A 19836-nucleotide genomic window follows, 5' to 3' on the forward strand; every position below is an offset into this window, starting at 1 on the left:
ATGTCAAGGGTACTGGTACTCTGTTATAAAATAATATAACTAACTATCCCGTGTTTGAGCTTAATGGAATCGTTGTGAGATGCACTTTGACTACAAATCACTAAAAACCAAGAAAAAAAATATTTGAAAAAAAATGGAACCACTTCACAAACCTATTTCATAATTTTCAACTAGTTTGAAGTCGGTGCCTGTCGGTGATTGTAGCCCAATATATAGTATGTAGGTCAGGTAGACGACTATAGTTCCACTCCTGCTGGCTCGTGCTGAGGCACTGACTTCAAACTAGTAGTAAATTATTTTCAAAGTTTTTAAATTCGTTTCCATTTTTTGTTATTTTTTTTTGTAATATTGCGATTCGTTGCTATGCGAGCAAGATAATTCTATAGAGACCCAACCTATACTTACGTCAAAGATATATCTAAAGGAATAGGTAATTGGCCTTTATGACCAATAAGGACAAGTGAAGTGATATGTCACCAGATGTTTATTTTGAGTTGTAAGACTTACTGTGGCAGGTAATCCCAAACAAGTGTGAAAAAAAACTTTTTCACTTCTCATGCTCGTAAAGTTCATATTTATGCTGGATCTAGGCGACATAAAATGACTTTTTATGCTCTAGTGCATAAAGTAAAATCTTCGTCTAAGACCAAGGCAATCAGGTGTCAACAGCCACAAACAAAAAAGTTTCTACATATTTTTTTAAAATTATTTAAAATTATTTAAAACTAAAAAGAAATCAATAAAACTAAAACATATTATTATATAATATTATAATACCTAATGCATGAAAAATAAAAGGTAAGTACATAGAAAGTGAACAACTGCTTCCACTTTTGCAATATCATTTCCTCGCAATTTGTACAATCTACTATTTAACAAAAAATGGAACCGACGTCAAAAACCTTGAAAATATTTTTCTACGACTTTGAAGTTGGTGCCTCAGCTCGAGCCACCAGGAGTGGAACTATAGTCGTCTACCTCACCTACATACTATATTGGGCTTCCATCACTCCTGCTGGCTCGTGCTGAGGCACCGACTTCAAAGTAATAGAAAAATATTTTCAAGGTTTTTGAAGTCGGTTCCAATTTTTGTTAAAGTTTTTTTCATGATTTTTAGTGATTTGCAGAGAGCGGAATTTTCATGGCATTTTCGACCTGTCATAGTGACTTTTCACTTATCGACTTCGATATAAATACAACTATCGATACACAACATAGGTACTGAAGAAGATTAAAAGTAGAGGTAAACAATAGGCGGCCTTAAGTTAAAGAGCGATCTCTTCCAATTAACATCCGAGCAGTTGAAAATGTGAAATATACATATACAATGAACAATGAATGGATAACAATTTCTAATTACATAATTTCAGTTCAGTTTTTTCAATTTCAGTTTGAAGTTCTTGTTGTAGTTAATGTATAGCTGATTTTATTCATATTTTCTGGTTTTAAACTACTTCTATTACAGTAAAAGTATCCATTTGTATGCTTAAAAAGAACGCTCTAGATAATAAGATAAGTTTACGACAGTCTAATTTAAAGTCTAATATATCGACATAATTTAGGTAGAGTTGATAAGTGAGAAGTCACATGACAGGTCAAAAGTGCCATCAAAATTCCTCTCTCTGGTGATTTGAAGCCAAAGTGCAGCTCACAACGATTCCATTAAGCTCAAACACGGCATAGTTCTATTATTTTATAACAACTTTTTTTTTGTGGCTGTTAACACCTGATTGCCTTGGTCTTAGACGAAGAATTTAATTTATGCGCTAGAGCAAAAAAAGTCATTTTATATTGCCTGGATAGAGAAATTTTTTTTTACTTTGTTACGAGTAGGTGGGCATTTCTATTTAAAGTTGTACCCTGAGTTTATCTATCCGGTTTCAACAAAATTGGGGAGATAGTAGATTCCGAGCTATAAAAACAGGGTCTCCAGATGTGTCCCCAAAATATTGTACGGATGTGTCCGTTCCGTTACGAAAATCATAAAGAAAAAATTGTAAGGGAACAGACACATCCATACAATATTTTTGGGGCACATCTGGAGACCCTGTTTTTCCAGCTCGGAATCATGGACTGAGTCTACCTCCCAAATTTTGTTGAAATCGGAGAGATAACTCAGGGTACAACTTTAAATAGAAATGCCCATGCAGGTACATCATAGGTCCGCTATTCCCGTGAACTTATACGTAGTGTAGGTACATGTACATAATATATTGCTTATACTTATTGGTTCCAGGGCCAGTGTCCATAAAAGAACCCATCATCATTCTTGATGTTAACGCATTATTTATCTTATGTCTTGTCAACAATGGGTACAAAACTATGCTTCAATGTAATCGTTCATCTTCGCATCGTAACGGCCTTGATCTCGGACTGGTAAATTACGTCAACGTAGGTACCTACTATATAATAATATATTGACATAGTAACGTAACGACAACTACACGGAAACATTTAAAAGTTAGTGGTGTTAATGATCCCATTCACTGTAGTTGTGTCGGTTGGCTTAAATTAATAATAACCTCCTTTTTTGAAGTCAGTTAAAAATGTTTTAATACTAATGTTTTGGAGAAGATGCAGACAGCTTTGCTATAGAACTTGTATACGGACTAAATTTTAAGTTAGTTCGATGGCTGCAGGTAGGTCAATAGGCTTCTGGCTTGGTGAAAACCCTCGTAAAATAAATATAAGACTTTGTTCTACAATTTACCTGTGTTTCGCTTGAATGAATCAGTTATTTGGGAAATGTAGTACACTTAAGAGCGTTTATACCTGCTGAGCTGGCAACGTTGCATTTTTGTTAGTTTTTCTCGATTATTTCATAAAAATTGTATGAAAATTACAAATGTGGTCTGATAGCACACTTCTTAATTATATAAGTTAATGTGTCTACTCCAATAATTATTCGTGATAGACTTTTATATTCTTTAAAAACGAATTAAAGTTTATTAACGGTTTTTAAAGAAAATAAAAGTCTATAACGAATAATCATTGGTGTAGACACATTTACTTATATATATTCAGGAAAGCTCTATTAGACCACATTTGGCCATAAACGGTATAGGGGCCACAAACGGTACATCGCAATCAAATGACAGTTTTCGCATACAAAAACTTTCATTTAAACGTTAGGCAATGGCTGTTTCGGGGAAGCAAAAATGTATGAAAATCGGTGCCGTGCCGGTCTGCCGGTGCCTGGCCGGCTAATAGAAAAACAGCCAATACGTGCTCCTCGTTAGCGGCAAACTGGAGTATAATGCCCTTGACATACTTTTTATTCTTGTGTAAAATAAGTAAGTAGGTACCTAGTAACATAACATAAGTACGGCCAGCATCAAAAGTAACTGAACAAAAACAAGGTATTAAAAACTACCTAATAGTCGCGTGTATTCATCATCTAATAATTTAGATCACTTGACATTTTTAGTGTTCGCAATGAATGGTCAAGGCAGTGATTGAAACGGGCGATTATAAAAAAAATATCAGAAAAATGAGGCAGTTGTTTCGGAGTCAGTGCCTATTATTTATTATGATTATTGTAAGTCGTTAAATGCACCGTTTATGTTGAGCGTCCTTGTCTGGCACCGACTCTAAAAATAGCAATAATTGTATATTAAGTATTATTATTGACAAGAACGCCAGCGGAAAGAAGTTCGCAAAGTCACTTACAATCCGGATTGCAGTATGGTAACGCTTGATCGTTTATACATAATATAGATGGTTAGTAATATTAAATCTTACAACTATGTTAGTAGATTTATAAATAATTCCATAACATTAAATAGATTAAAATTTAAATACAATTTCGATCATTCAGGTGGTAGGGGACCTTGTGCAAGGTCCGCCCGGATTGCTACCACCATCTTGAGATTGTGGATAAAGCTGAGATAAATGATGAACGGGCAGATAATTAGTTTCGTGCCCGGAGTATCGATTCGTTTGGTCGGATACCAGGATACTGTTGTAGTCGTAGCCTGATAGAAAACGGCATCTGCCTTATATTTAGGTAGTCCGTGGGTTGTCGGTAAGCGGTAGTCCTGAGTAGTACAGTCGGATCTTGCCTTGTCAATATAAATTCTTATACTTAACTGACATTCATGTAAATTATAATGTAATCTTATATTGAATGAGTAAATAAACTAAACTAAACTAGTAAAGATCATAGAGTCACGAGATGACTCGAACTTAGCAATAGCTTAGGCCACGAATGTGATATCTGGTGTATTTTAATCAAATGATGTGCCTTTACCTACTGGTAATTGAAAATCACAAGGGTACCCGGTCTCAGTCACCTTCAAGTGTTATTTCCTAACCTCAAGCTTTTGATTGACAAGCTGTGTGTAGTCTGTGTTGCTTGAAATATTAACTAGCTTAATGAATGAAGAAACTGCGACGGCGCCGATAGATGTAGATGATTGCATACTAGTAGACGGTACTGACGATGGATTATCTAGAAATACCGAAACTTTAACCGCGCGTTTGGATACTATTTCCGTAGACCACTCTTATACACTTACGGTGGCATCGGATACGGATAGCGTATACTCTAACCCTGAAACGTTTGGAGTACGATGTGAAGTTGAAGTTCATACGAAACAAGATGATCCGCGACTATAGATCACTTGCAGCAAGGCGCCCGAGGATGGTCGAGTCGAGAGTGAGTCTGGCTGTGACGGCGCGCTGCAATAGCGTCATTTAATTTTATCTGGACAAGAGTAAACACCATCCAATAAGGAGCAGCGTGTATTTCATAGTAAATAGCGGCGCATCTCAGTAACGCCATCTACGGGATGTGAGTTTACTCTAGCGGAGCGTCATATTGATAGCGGGGCGGCCGTTAAGTTTTTCAACGCATTCGATTGAGAGTGCCATAATTAATTAGGTATTTAGTGGTGATAATTCTGATTGATTGTGTTTGTTTGACAATGAAATGCAGAGATTTCTACGAGGTGTTTTAATCTAATTGCTTATATATCTTCGCCTAACGATGGCAGACCATGATAAGCCCCTTCCTGCGGTTACAAATGAATAATAAAATGTATTATGGATAATTATGTGCTACACGTGCACACATTTAGTTTTGAATGAATTTATTGTTTTCTTTTAACTTTTCTCTATGTTATATTCGTCAGGCAGCAGTAGTAAGATCTGATTTTTCGGTGATATTTATGTGAATATGAAAGGTATGAATTAGTATTGTTATAATGTTAAGTAGAATGTTGGTTGAGTGTATAGAGCATTTGTGGAACTGTAAGAATGGATGGGTTTGCAGTTTGCCCTAGTCTTTAACCTTGCCAATGAGAATGGATGGGTTCATTGCTCGGTTAAAGAGATGCTTTGTACCTCAGCATTGAGGGAATGTTTACTGTTTCTGAGAATGGATAGATTTGCAAATACGACTCGGTCCTAATACATGGACAAAGATTAATTGTTCATTTGGTTTTATTAATTGTAGTGCGTGCGAAAATGGATGGGTTCGCACTTGTTAAATATTGTTTTTTCGATGCAGGAATCGATGGGTCCGCACTTATTCAAAATTGTTACTATTATTTTTTCTTTTCTTCCTGTGCATGAGGACATGCACTTTGTCAGGATGGGCGAATGTAAGGATTACGATGCGAATATTGATTTTAATTTAGTACTTTTGGAAATGTATATCTGCCACTGCTGATTTTTGTCGGTAAATTAGTTTCTGTGCACTGGAAACACTAAGAAAGAAGAGGGCTAGAGAGGGGGTATTCTGGAGGGCACTAGACAACAGCCGTTGAGCGGCATTGGGTATCGAGCTGCCGGGCGGATCTTAACTTAAGTGCGATAGTGACGTCGTGTGATCAAAAAAAAATACAAGCTGTAAGTATCAGTGCTGTGTAAAATAAAATAAAAGTGTGAACGCTGCTACGTGTTATATCTTCTATCTTTATTATTATTATTTTTGAAGGATTGGTTTTTCTCAGCTCTAGGCTGGTATTAACTACATTTACGGGTTATCCACCAAGTAAATGTAGCAAGAGTTGTAGAATAAATATTTTTTAAGAAGATTGCTGAGGGCTATTTTCAGGGTCTAGTTGCATGAACCAGAGCTCATCTTCAGAGCAACATAACCGTTCAGCATGCTACTGTGTGAAATTTGGCAAAGATGGACCTAAAGTACCTAATACAGAGGTGCACTAGGAAAAGATTTTTAGAACACTCAACTTTGTTTGTTTCTTTGTCTGTTGGGTTCTCTGAAACTACTGAGCTGATTTAAATAATTCTTTTACCAATAAAAAGCTACACTATCCCTAATTGACGTAGACTCCTTTTTTTTAATAAGTGAATTCAAATCGGGCAATTTTTAAAAATTCTTTCAGTAATAGAAAGCTACAATGTGTCTCTCATCGACGAATAAAAATATTAAAATAGATCATAACAGTAATTCACGTCCTGCGATTAATATGCGATAATTATGATTAATTACGTATGTAGGCTGATTTTTCAATTCCAAAATTTGCACCATCTGTCTAAAACAACGTCTGCATGTATTTGTATTTCCATGTAATCCTCCGAAAAATCAGTCAAAACACGAAAAAAGAATCGTAGAAAGTAAATGTATGTTACCCCAAATTTAACGCGAGCGAAGCCGCGGGAAAAAGCTAGTTATTATTTTTTATTATATAAAAGGCAAAAGTGATTGACTGATGTATCAACGCACAGCCCAAACCACTAGACCTAGGAATTCCAAATTTAGCACGTAGGTTCTTTTTAAGGTCTAGGGGTGCACTAAGAAAGGATTTTTCAAAATTCACCCTCTAAGGGGGTGAAATGGGGGTCCAAAGTTAGTATGGGGAAACAAGATTAGTTAGACTATTTTATGCAAAACTTCACAGGAGTACTCCTAATAATAAATAAGTAAACACGTGTTTCAGGTTTTTTGAGAATTCAACTCCTAAAAGGGGGTAATGTGGTGACAAAGTCAATCGAAAATCAATCGTTGAAATATCAACACACAGCCCAAACCACTGGACCTAGAGACCTAAAATTTTGCACATAGATACCTTATAGGTACAATGTAGGCATCCACTAAGGAAGGATTTTTGGAAATTCTGACGGGAACGGGAAAAAAAGGGATTTATATATTCGATTCCGAGTGACCCTATCTCAGTAACTATAATAACTAGACTCTTCACAATCACAAGTAGGTATTACATTAATTAAAAAGTCTATTTCAGGATTTTTGGAAATTCCCACGTGATAAGGAAAAAACGGGATTTATATATTCAGTTTAACGGAATCCTATGAACTATAATACTACTCTTCAAATTTGGCACAGAAGTTGGTGATTATAATAGTAAAAAACAGTTTTAAGGAATTGGGGAAATTCGCACGAGATAAGGAAAAAACGGGATTTATATTCAATTTAACGGGATCGATTTTTCTGATAATTGGCAAACTGATATTTGGCATTTAGGTTCCTTGAGGAGAGTAGGGGAACACCACAAAAGGATTTCCCGAAATTCGGACGGGAACGGGAAAAATGGTTTTTTTTACTGGTCGTACAAGGCTGCAATTTGGCATGTAGGTTGCTTGAGGAGTGAAGACAACCATTAAGAAATAATTTCCCGAAATTCCCACGGGAAAGGGAAAAAAACGGGATTTTTCGATTTACTGGTCCTAGAAAGCTGAAATTCGACTTGTTTATTGCTTGGGGAGTGTAGAGGGAGCGTTAAGAGAGGACATTTCAAAATTCCTAAGGGAACGGGAAAATATGGTATTTTTCGTTTTACTGATCGTAGAAAACTCAAATTTGGCGTTTTGGTTCCTTGGGGAGTGTAGGGGAGCACTACAAAAGGATTTCCTGAAATTTTGACGTTAACGGGAAAAAACAGGATTTATCGTTTTACTGGTCGTAGAAAGCTAAAATTTGGCATGTAGGCTTTTGCATTTGCTTCGGGAGTGTAGAGAAGCATTAAGAGATAATTTGCCGAAATTGTCACGGGAAAGGAAAAAATGGGACTTTTCGTTTTACTGGTAGAAAGCTGAAATTCGGCATGTAGGTTGCTTGGGGCATTTAGAGGAGCACTGAGAGAGGACTTTCCAAAATTCACACGAGAACGGGGAAAAAGCTGGATTTTTCGTTTTACTGGTCGTAGAAAGCAAACTTGGCAAGTGGGTTCCTTGGGGAGTATAGAGGAGCATTAACAGAGCATTTCTCGAAATTCTTATGGGAACAGAAAAAAACAGGATTTTGCGTTTTACTGGTTGTAGAAAGCTAAAATTTCAAAATCCAAAAGTTTATACTGCACGTACGCTGCAAAGAGCTCTTTAACCGACTTTAAAAAAAGGACGAGGTTATACATTCAGCTATATATATTTATTTATGTATGTTCACCGATTTCTCGCTCAATTGTCGACCGATTTTTAAAATTATTTTTTATTCGAAAGAATATAGCTACTCCTGAGGTAGTCCCATTGTCAACAAATCAGAATGTGATGACGGGATATCAGGGAAATCGAGGGCAACCCACAAATATTGTAGGCACGCATTACGTTTTTTATATATTTTCTCGAGTTATTTAAGTATTTGCGTCTGGTAAACATCATCTCATGTTGATGAGCTGATGATGGAAGGTAAAACAAAACTCCTTAACGGTCAGGAATGGAGGATATTTTTAAAAATAGGTATTATAGTTACGTGTAGACCGATAGTTGTTTTCTTTCAGGCTATCTAGGTGAGCTGATGATGGAAGGTTAAACTCCTTAACGGTTAGGTACGAGTTAGAGGAAGTTTCTTTAAATATCATGTGCACGTATAGGTAGGCCTTTAGTTGTATTCTTTCTGGTTATTCAGGCGAGCTGATGATGGAAGGTGTAACTCCTTAACGGTTAGAAGGACACATTAAGTACCTACGCCAAACCAATTAACTCATTACGTAACAAAATGTATCCATACCTGTAAAACAGTATACTGTGACAGGCTGACTGACTGACAGACGACGCGTAGCAGAAGTGCATTAAGTAATGATTTTTCGAAATTCCCATGGGATAAGGAAATATTTAACTTTGTCCGCTTCTTTGTTTGTTTGGGGGAATCTCTGGAAAAACTGAGCTGATTTAAAAAAATCTATTAGTGAAAGCTTTTTAAAAATCGATACCCGAAATAATAGAAGCCTGTTTCAATTCAATCGCGGACAGTGTGGTTTTCTATTGAATTCACTTATTCCTATCCCGCGGGAACAATCCTATGCCGCGTAGGTATGAAGTCGCGGGCAAAAGAAGCACGTGGGTTTTCTAAAATTACACCCCTGACCTATAGATGTGAAACAGGGGTTCAAAGTTTGTACGAATTATGATCATTAGGTTGATTTATAAACTCAAAAATTTGCAAATATAATCCTCTGAAAAAACAATTAAAACACGAAAATAAAGATCGTAGAAATTTAAGTAAATGATCTGTGTTACCCCAAATTTAACGCGAGCGAAGCCGCGGGCAACAGCTAGTTACATATATATTTATACACATATACACAAGAATTGCTCTTTAAAGGTATTAGATAGATAGATGAAGCAAACCGCTTCGTGCGGGCTAACGGATCACTAACTGGGTGCGCATTTTTTCACCTAACTTTTTAAGTCCTATTATCGGAAGTCCGAAATTTTTTCTCATACCATTTTACATCATAATGATCATTCTTAATTTTTTTTTAATACTAACGATCGAAACTCGTCATCATCGGAATTCATAATATAACTGTTCATATACCTTGTTCATAAGAATATTGGTTTTCATATATTCTTCATTACAAATTAACTTTCATTATATTCATATGAATTTGAAGTGATTAATTGAGTCGCTCAATATTATGGAAGTAGCACGCTCTTTCTTGTAAGTCTAAACTACGCTTGAAATAAATAAGATATGTATTTATGTTTCTGGATAATTGAGTATCGTTGTAAATCAGACACAATCAGTTCCCTTTGTTATAATTGTAGTTAAGTCGTCAAGGTTGTCATATCTTAAGGATGAATTCTAATTTAAGTGCACTCAAATCGATAACTATAAGTGACTAGGAAGGTATTAAAAATATGGTTCGTATTATTAATAACAATGATAAAGTGAAGTTTAGTCTAGCGCGGAACTTGGAGTAAAACGAAGGCATCGACGAAAACGAAGACGATGGTATGTAGATTGCTGAAAGTCGGGGATAGTGCAGAAGATACTTTTTATCCCAGAATACCCAATACGATAGGGATTTAAAATTTTATGCAAAGCCAATCAAATATACTATTTTTAAGTAATTTTTGGGAAATCTTTATTTATTAAATCGAAATGAACTTATATTATGAACTTATATTATTATCCAAATTTAATTTTGTTGTAAATTAATTAAACCCAAATGGAATATTCTCCGTTATAAAGTAGGAGCAAAATTAAATAAGCAATAAGTGAATGTTGTCTAAATCAAGTCTCAACTTTAGTACATTGTGTCTTAAGGGCGGTAAATAAGGAATTACGAACGAGAGTCTATTAGAAGCCCGAAGTCGAAGACTGAGGGCTTTAATGAGTCGATGTTTGGAATTCTAGTACCGCCCGTGCGACATACAATGTTTTTCATCACATTTGCTAGTAATTTTTTATTTCTAAAAGAAAAAAAATAATTGTTCCAAATATTGGCGATTCCTTAAGCTGCGCTCTTGGCAGCGCCACCCTCCCCCTCCCCCTCCCGCAGCATGCGCCACAACGTGCGTGTGCGTGTGGTCCTGCAGCAGCGCGCGCAGCAGTATCAGTACGGGCACGGACTCATTTACCGACCTTGGGCTTCATGACAAGAAAATTAGTACGCGCAATGACTCATTTACCGACCACGGGCTTCATGACAAGTACATTAAGGTCAAGGGTTTTATTTGGGGGGTTGCAACCAAGGTAGCCTGCATGTTACGATACTGTTTACGAGCAAGTGTGATAAAAATAATATGTAGGCAAAAAAAAATATTTCGGGTGGAACGAATTTGCGATTCGTCATATTTCTGAGTGTACATAATTGACTTGGCATAATTTGTATTGAGATAATAGTACTGTCGCATAGTAATACTTTAGCCTACTGCTTTTTTGGCATATTAAGCTATTAGAATAATTCCAGTGGGACTAATTTGTATTAGACTAATACACATTATGCATATTATTGTTTGGGCTATTGATTATTTGTTATAAATGAACAACAAAATATTAGATCACGTTAGGTACGTTAGGTGAGGTTAGGTTAGTATGATATCCAGGCGCGAAGCGCCCAAGCAACGCAGAAACGCGGACCTCCGTCGACCTCGCCTTAGTTCCTAAATATATATTAACACAAAACTAACCTTTTCTCGTAATGCATCAGGCTCGTGATTGTGGTTAGGTATCCACTTTGTAATGATGCAAATTTATTATTATGACTTTTTGTATTTATGCTATTTGACGTTAGTCTTCATGAAGTCTGCTTTCTGTATTTATGCTTTTTAATTTTATGCGTAAAAAAATATGCGTAATGATGAGTATGCACATCGCTAATTCGGCTAAAAGCAATTATGCGTAACAATAATATTACAAATAATTTTATGCCATCCAATAGAGAACCTCCTCGCACATCTCGCATCATCTTCGTGGTGGAAACACAGCTTCACAATAACTTATTTTCAGGGTCATTGTTCTGTTCAAACGTTTCAACCCCCTGAATTTTCGTGGCCAAATTGTTATGAATGGACTATAGAATTTGATGAAATTTTCGATTATTCTTAGACCTCCTCTGCTTCTACTAGATGGGAACTGTAACATAATCTTTTACCAAGCTTTTACCTTACCATACTATGCCATCAATAATGCGCCCGCATAAATCAAATTTAATAAAAGCTCGAATAATGAAATTACCCTTTATTTATTTCCAGCAATCATGAAGCTTGTGACGACGCTGTTGCTAAGTACCCTTTTAACATCCTGCGTATCTAATGCGTATAAAGTGCTGATAGTATTTCCTCTGGCGTCGGGAAAAAGTCACGGCATACTCGGAGAGGCACACGTCACGAGACTGCTGGATGCTGGCCACGAAGTAAGTTTAATAGATGTCCTGGGAGAGCACGGAGCGTACGACTTAGGGATCTTTAAAAACCGGCCAAGAGCGTGTCAGACACGCCCGAGATAGGGTTCCGAACCCATTACGAAGAAATCAAGTAATATTTTTCTAACGATTTCGTATTGTGTACGGAGTTTATACTGAGTTTGGATAGGTATTTAACTACTTAAATGTAAACAAAACAACGTCAATTAGTGTTTTATATACATTTTTGTTAGTTTTACTCGATTATTCCTTAAAAATTGAATGAAAATTAAAAATGTTGTCTGATAGAACACTTCTTAATATTAGTTAATGTGTCTACTTAAATAATTCTTCGTGATAGACTTTTATATACTTTAAAAGCTAATTCGGGAATGCTGCCTGCGTGATGGGCACCATGCCAAGAGGCCCACCTCTCTTTTTAAATTAAAGTTTTAGTTTTAGTTGTTTTAATTTAGTAGTAGTTTTAGTCCTATGGATATTTTGTATTTTATTATATGTAATTAAACTTTACCTAATTAATGTTTATAACCGGTTTTTAAAGAAAATAAAAGTCTGTACAGAATAAAAGCGGAACTGACAAATACAAATCATGAGTGTAGTGTTAGAAATGAAGTAGAATTACTGACTTAGCAAAACACGAATATCTTTTAAAATAATGAAGGAATACAAAAATAAATGCAATCAGCTAACTTAAAATGAAAAAAATATTTTTGGGGTGTCTGAGGTTTTCAGTTATTTAATAAACACCTTGTATAAAGAAAAACTTTATTCTTTAAGTAGAACACAGAAGGGCTAGTAAAACAGGTTCTCAAAAAGTATAAAGTATTTTGCAGATGGTAGGACCTTGTGCAAGGTCCGCCCGGATTGCTACCACCATCTTGCTCGTTAATCCTGCCGTGCACGAATATCTTTTTAAATAATGAAGGAATACAAAAATAAATGCAATCAGCTAACTTAAAATGAAAAAAATATTTTTGGGGTGTCTGAGGTGTTCAGTTATTTAACACCTTGTATAAGAAAAACTTTATTCTGTAAGTAGAACACAGAAGGGCTAGTAAAACAGGTTCTCAAAAAGTATAAAGTATTTTGCAGGTGGTAGGACCTTGTGCAAGGTCCGCCCGGATTGCTACCACCATCTTGCTCGTTAATCCTGCCGTGAAGCAGCAGTGCTTGCACTGTTGTGTTTCGGCATGGAGAGTAAGACAGCCGGTGAAATTACTGTCACTTGAGGTATCCCATCTTAGGCCTCTAGGTTGGCAACGCATCTGCAATCCCCCTGGTTTTGCAGGTGTCTATGGGCGGTGGTGATCTCTTACCATCAGGAAACCCACTTGCTCGTTTGCCATCCAATTGAATAAAAAAAAAAAAAAGTATGGTCGTTGAAATTAGTTTCTGTTAAAAATTAAATTGATAGATGGCAAAGCCTCCTGTTTGCCCAGCAGTAGACGCAAATAATAACAAAACCTTATTTTTATTTCAGGTGACGTATATTGCTGGCATCCTCACTAAAGTTAGCTCTCCGAGACTAAGACAGATAGACGTCACGTCGAATGCTGCTTTAAGTTCTAGTGGTAAGTAAGTAATATTAAGCCACAAAAAACCGGCCAAGAGCGTGTCGGACACGCCCGTAATAGGGTTCCGTAGCCATAACGAAAAAAATAATTAATATTTTTCTAAGGATTTCGTGTTTTGTACGGAACGGAATATTCCAAGTTTAGGTATATTTTATACCCCACACTACAAGGTTGGATGGGGAAACAAAAATTACCCCCACTTTACGTCTATGGGAGGTACGTACTGTATATAAAAAAAAATGAATTTTTTATTGTACCATTTTGTCGGCATAGTTTACTAATATATATTAGTGCAAAATTACAGCTTTCTATCATTAATAGTCCCTGAGCAAAGTCGCGGACGGACAGACAGACAGACATGGCGTAACTATAAGGGTTCCGTTTTTGCTATTTTGGCTACGGAACCCTAAACAGGAAAATCAAAATGTACCTATTCAAAGTATACCTACAGCATCTCTATCCTGTCGCCATGAAGCCGTGGTGGCCTAGTGGTTGACCTTTGGCCTCTTAAGCAGAGGATCGTGGGTTCACACCCCGGCCCGCAGCTCTGAGTTGTTCTAAATTCATGTGCGAAATTACATTTGAAATTTACCACGAGATTTACGGCAAGGAAAACATCGTGAGGAAACCTGCACAAACCTGCGAAGCAATTCAATGGCGTGTGTGAACTTCACAATCCGCACTGGGCTCGCGTGGGAACTACGTCTCAAGCCCTCTCATTCTGAGAGGAGGCCTGTGCCCAGCAGTGGGACGTATATAGGCTGGGAATCGTACCAGCCATCATCATCGGATGATGATGATGATCCTGTCGCCGGTTTATGTATAGTACTGTAGGAACTAGGCTGTATACCGCTGGCAGGTGGTAAAACTGACCACCTGGCAGGTTGGATTAACCTAGTTTTGTATAAAGGGATAGGTTTTTTTTATATTGTGTTTCTAGAATATAACTTTAAAACAGATTGACAGCGGTATACATGCGAGGGCGCAGATTGATTCCGATAGCCTAAGCGGCTGGTGCCATTCTATGTAAATCTATTTATAAGTACTACCAAGTTCTAAAATAAAATATAATTAATTAATGATTGAAGAAGTTATTTATTTTGAACTGAGTTTAAAGTCACGCGCGTTGATCCCCAGTACCTAAGCTCTTACCAAGTTACAGTCCCCACAGTACCTACAGTCAAGGAAAAAAACTGAATCACGTACCAGGTTGGAACCTTTTCATATTCAATTTCGCAATGATATCTTTGGCAGATGTATGGGATGCCATGGTCATGTTCTTTGCAAGTTCGATGACACAGAAGTTACCTAGTTGTAGGTTATAATTAGATAAACATCTACCTGGAATGTCTTCTACTTGTCATTTATGTTTTTGTATGATGTCTGTTGGTGATCCTTAATAAATTAATAAACATGACACACATAGGTTCCATCCAGTGGCGTTGTTAGGTAACTGAAGGCCCTAGGGCAAAAAATAAACTAGGGCCCCAACCAAACTATTTAAAATCATTTGTCCCGTATTCGTCGTGTTCCGTATTCGACGTACTCCAGATTTGTCATTTATAGTTTGTAAGTCAGAGTCCGAAGGGTTCCCTGAGCTTGGAGGCCCCGGGGCACTGCCCCGTCTAGCCCTCCGGTAGCTACGCCACTGGTCCCACCCTGGTACGTAATTCAGTCTCGTTGATCTTTGCGTACTTGTGATCCTTATCAATACTCTTCTTTAATTACAGGCCAGCACTTAGACTTCAAATATTTGCTGGCTCAGAAAGACAGATTATCGTTCAGCAGAGACTTGGCGAAACTATGTTTACTCGTAGCAAATAGTACCCTAATGAATGACCAAGTGCAACGGTTGATGCACGATCCCAAGGAACAATTTGACGTTGTAATCGTAGAGTGGCTGTTTAGCGAACTTTTTGTTGGGTAAGTGTTTTAATACTAGTCACACGAAAATAACTACCAAATATTTAAATCTCCGTCCAACACACCCACCATCCGCGTAAAGCTCAAATGTATAAAATAGTACGGCATACTCTCTAAAAATTAAAATCATTTCTCCAGTAAATAGGCCGCAGTGGGCACTTTTACACGTAATTTTATAAACTACCAGCGCTTTCGGAAAGACCATCATTGCCAAGAAGAATGCGCCAAGAAACTTGGAACAAAAAGTCATTTTTTTTCAAAAGAAAGTAATTACAAATAATTATAAAACCCACATTGCTAAAACATGCACTTTCTTAATAACTGTTTTTACTGTTAGTATACTTGCATTGTCATCCAAATTACATTCCGTACCAAGTTTCAAGTCAACGCCATTGATCGTTGAAGAGTTCCATATTGCAGAAACGATCCTGACCGGACCACCAAAATTTTCTCTACCTGATTAAGATCATTGTATTGTCACCAAACTTTTAGCTTCTGGTATCCACCAGAAAGTGGTCGGAAAAGAAGCAACTAGATCTTTGATCCTAAACATAAAGAACCTATCTTGAACTCAGTCACACACAATTTATATCGTCATCTTCACTTTCAGGCTGGCTTCGGTGTTCAACTGTCCGCTAATCTGGTCGTCTTCTTTAGAACCACATGGCAAGATACTATCCCTCATCGACGACGACCCAAACCCAGCCTATGTACCCGACATAATGTCCGATATCCTGCCACCATTTACTTTCTCCCAGAGAGTTATAGAACTATGGAAATTGATCAAGGGCAAATACATAATATGGTAAAGATTGAGTTGAAATTATTACCTACTTATATTCTTGCTTGCTATTCAAATGCGTACAAAATTCAACACATCTCATCATTCTTTGTTGTTGGATGCAGAGCCAAGTTGCGATGTTGTTCATATTACCCAACTGCGTGAAGAAGGATTATGTTTCATTCTCCTTTTAATTTCTAAACTGTAAAGCAATCAACACAGAAATCAATTTACTTAAATAGAAAAGCTTTCACTATTTTCTCCTTTAAGATGTGTAATATGTACCTTACGCACATTATTGAAGCATAGATCACATTATCACATAGCTCGTTTCCAATGCCTATCACAAAATAATTATTAAAACGCTTTATTAATAACAGGGAAATAAGTTTTGAAGCGGAACGAATGTACGAGCTAGCTTTTGCCTCAGCGGTGGGCAAGAGAGGTCGGAAATTGCCTCCATACCAGGAAGCCCGATATAACGCATCTTTTGTTCTGGGCAACTCTCACATATCTGCTGGACAAGCAACTAGATTGCCCCAGAACTATGCCTCTATAGCTGGCTACCATATCCAGGAAACAGTCAAGCCTTTACCAGAGGTAAGTCTTAGCACGGTACAGCGGCCCAACTAAAGCCGCCACTGCTACGAAACGCTAGCCTATTATTGACTGACTTGGTTGAGGTTGGTCCTGATAACGTCTCTGGAATCACACTGTATTATGAGACCAAATATTTACCCGCTTCGCATGTATACCATTAGCAGTTGATATTAAATTCCAAGATTTTGCAAATATTTCCGTTGGGATCCCCAAAAACGACTTCATGAATTTCATTAATTTTTCATAAAAAAAAATCCTCCCCAATTTTTCTATCTCTAATTATCCGGTTTCGAGCGATCAGTCTAGATGTAGGTACAGATATTTACAGATCTATTGAGTAGGTACTTCATGTTTTCCCAACGTCGGAAAAGTTCATATTTGTCTTGCTGTCTCAACTAGCTCACTGAAGTTTACTGAAACTAATGAGAAAGCAAGATAAATTACGGACTTATCCGACAAAATACGAAACGATATATTTACTACTTCTGTATACCCTATTTTATCCAAATCCCTCCACCCGTTTTAGTGTAGAAATGTAACAAATAGGTACTAACATTCACTTACTTTCTTGAATGTTGCCAGGACTTGCAAAAAATTATGGATAACGCAAAAAACGGTGTCATTTACTTCAGCATGGGTTCAATGTTACAAACTAAGACCATGCCAGATGAGCTGAAGACAGGACTTTTGAATATGCTTGGTGGATTACAACACACTGTTATTTGGAAAATAGAGGAAATTCCTGCTAAAATACCGAAAAATGTTCATATTGTTACCTTCGCACCGCAGCAGAGCATTTTAGGTGCGTTAAATATTCTCTATTATGCCTTATACTACGTCTAGTGTTTGTAGCGGCTCTTTACCTAAAATTATCCAAATTAACTAATTCTAAACATCAAAGGCGAGTAAATCACTAACCCTGGAAGACTCCGGCGAAATGCTCGACGATGTCAGTAGAGTCACGCAACAAGGGGGTCTCAAAATGAATATGGAGAAGACGAATATAATTACGAACTCCCTAGTCAGATCCTACCTCCTTGGAAATTGCAAATGATAGTATACCCGTGAAAAATAGGCCCGTTAGGTAAATCAAACTTCGATAAAGATGTCACTCCGTGAATCCAGCTCGGTGCAATAGCGTTCGGGAAGCTACGCAGTATCACGTCCAAAATACCGCAGTGTCTCTAGACAAAGATATTTGAACAGTGTGTGTTGCCAGTGACAACATACGAAGCTGAGATGTGGTCGCTCACAATGTGTCTCATAATACGCTCAAAGTTACTCTAAGAGCAATGGAGCGAGTTATGCACGGATTTTCCATGCGTAATCGAATCAGAAATGAGGAAATTCGCAGGCTGACATGATGATGATGAACTAATACCGTTGTCTAAATCTCTTTAATATATGAACAAACGTCCATATTTATTGTGCTTTTACTTTCATCGAAGATAACTGTTCAAATTTTAACAATTATCTTATTTTATTCTGTAATTTCCAGCACATCCAAATTGCATACTCTTCATCACTCACGGCGGTCTTTTGTCGACTACTGAAACTCTTCACTACGGCGTCCCAATCATTGGCATACCGGTCTTCGGCGACCAGTTCATAAATGTCAACCGAGCTGTACATAAGGGCTTTGCCAAAGTCGTCTCCTTGGGTTATGATACCCCAGTCCACTTGAAAGCTGCTATTGACGATATGCTTGGAAATCCAAGGTGAGGTGTTTTAATGTTATGACTAGTGTCTAAATCACACTGTATTGAGATACCTGACAGAAGTTCTGCGGCCAAATTCACGTTTTGACGTATTCAGTTCATATTATGACACATAAATTAAGTGTAATCACGCCGAATTTCTTTGTAATTTCGGCTAAGTGTACTTAGTTTAAACTTTAACAGTCTTATTTTTATTTTTGTGGATATGAAAGGAAATTGAGGTTTGATTTTATGTTTTAGGTATCGTAAGAGAGTTAAAGAGCTTTCATTTATTTACCATGATCGCCTGGTTCCTCCTGGCAAAGAACTGGTCTACAGGGTGGAGCACGTGGTCAAAACAGGTGGTGCGCCGCATTTGCGCTCCCCGGCGCTCATGTTGCCCTTGTACCAGAAGATGTATCTGGACCTGTTGTTAGTAGTTATAGTAGTTTTATACGCTATGTCATATATGTTTGAAAAGTTGTTAAATAAACTGAATACATTGTTCCGGAAACAAAAGTCATTGGGTAAACAAAAGACTAATTAAGTTGTGAATAAAATGTTTGCTTGACTTAGCCATTTTTTAAATTGTCATTCTGGGTTAGCACCTACCTACCTATACCGTCAGAATTTATAAAAATCCTCTCCAAGCGGACCTCTATATGCCTCAAGAAATATGTCTATAAAATTTCAAATCTCTGGTTTCAATAAGAAGGTTCGGCTGGGCAATGATGATGTTATTTTAAAAAGAACTAGGTAGATCAATTATGAAATAGGTCAGAAGTCCACGAACTCTTAGACTATACGACTTTTGAACCTCGTGTAACTATACTAAATACATATTCCTACTAACATATCTTGAAAACTTACTTTTTCGTTAGTCATCGTTCTAATCCAAAAATACATAATATTTATCTAAAATACGTAGACGATACCTACTACAAATCACCAAGTCATCCCAACGGTGACCTGTCGTTTCGCCGAGTTTAATTACGCAGATTTTCGTTTCGCAGACAACTATTGGCAGATTTTTCTTTTGGCCGAGCAACGTTTGGTATAATTTCGTTACGCCTATTATTCGTTTCGCCGAGTAGTCGGTAGGAAGAATAGCGATAAGCAGATTTACGTTTAGTAGATTGTTTGTTTCGTAATTGTTTCAGTTAACCGAACAACTGTTCGTCGAAACACGA

The 19836-nt window shown here is 37.1% G+C and overlaps 1 protein-coding gene across 2 annotated transcripts; it reads left to right on the forward strand.

Annotated features, from left to right (window-relative positions):
* Positions 1–2418: 2418 nt before the first annotated feature.
* LOC141438941 (UDP-glucosyltransferase 2-like) lies at positions 2419–19221 on the forward strand. 2 transcript variants are annotated; one of them, XM_074103018.1, is made up of 9 exons: positions 2419–2639; positions 11902–12062; positions 13552–13642; positions 15376–15568; positions 16179–16373; positions 16730–16949; positions 17532–17751; positions 18448–18667; positions 18908–19221. In XM_074103018.1, the coding sequence occupies exons 1-9, from the start codon at positions 2630–2632 to the stop codon at positions 19191–19193; spliced, it is 1596 nt and encodes a 531-aa protein (XP_073959119.1). In that variant the 5' UTR covers positions 2419–2629; the 3' UTR covers positions 19194–19221. The 2 variants fall into 2 exon arrangements, with proteins under 2 accessions (XP_073959119.1, XP_073959120.1); XM_074103019.1 differs by lacking the exon at positions 2419–2639 and adding an exon at positions 5739–5850.
* The last annotated feature ends 615 nt before the right edge of the window (positions 19222–19836 follow it).

The sequence above is a fragment of the Choristoneura fumiferana genome, chromosome 20, assembly GCF_025370935.1.
Source record: "Choristoneura fumiferana chromosome 20, NRCan_CFum_1, whole genome shotgun sequence".
NCBI classification, from domain to species: Eukaryota; Metazoa; Arthropoda; class Insecta; order Lepidoptera; family Tortricidae; genus Choristoneura; species Choristoneura fumiferana.

Coding starts and splice junctions, on each gene's coding strand:
- LOC141438941 (XM_074103018.1), top strand. Junction 13,643..15,375: donor TGCTGCTTTAAGTTCTAGTG/GTAAGTAAGTAA, acceptor CTTTAATTACAG/GCCAGCACTTAGACTTCAAA. Junction 18,668..18,907: donor GATATGCTTGGAAATCCAAG/GTGAGGTGTTTT, acceptor TTTATGTTTTAG/GTATCGTAAGAGAGTTAAAG.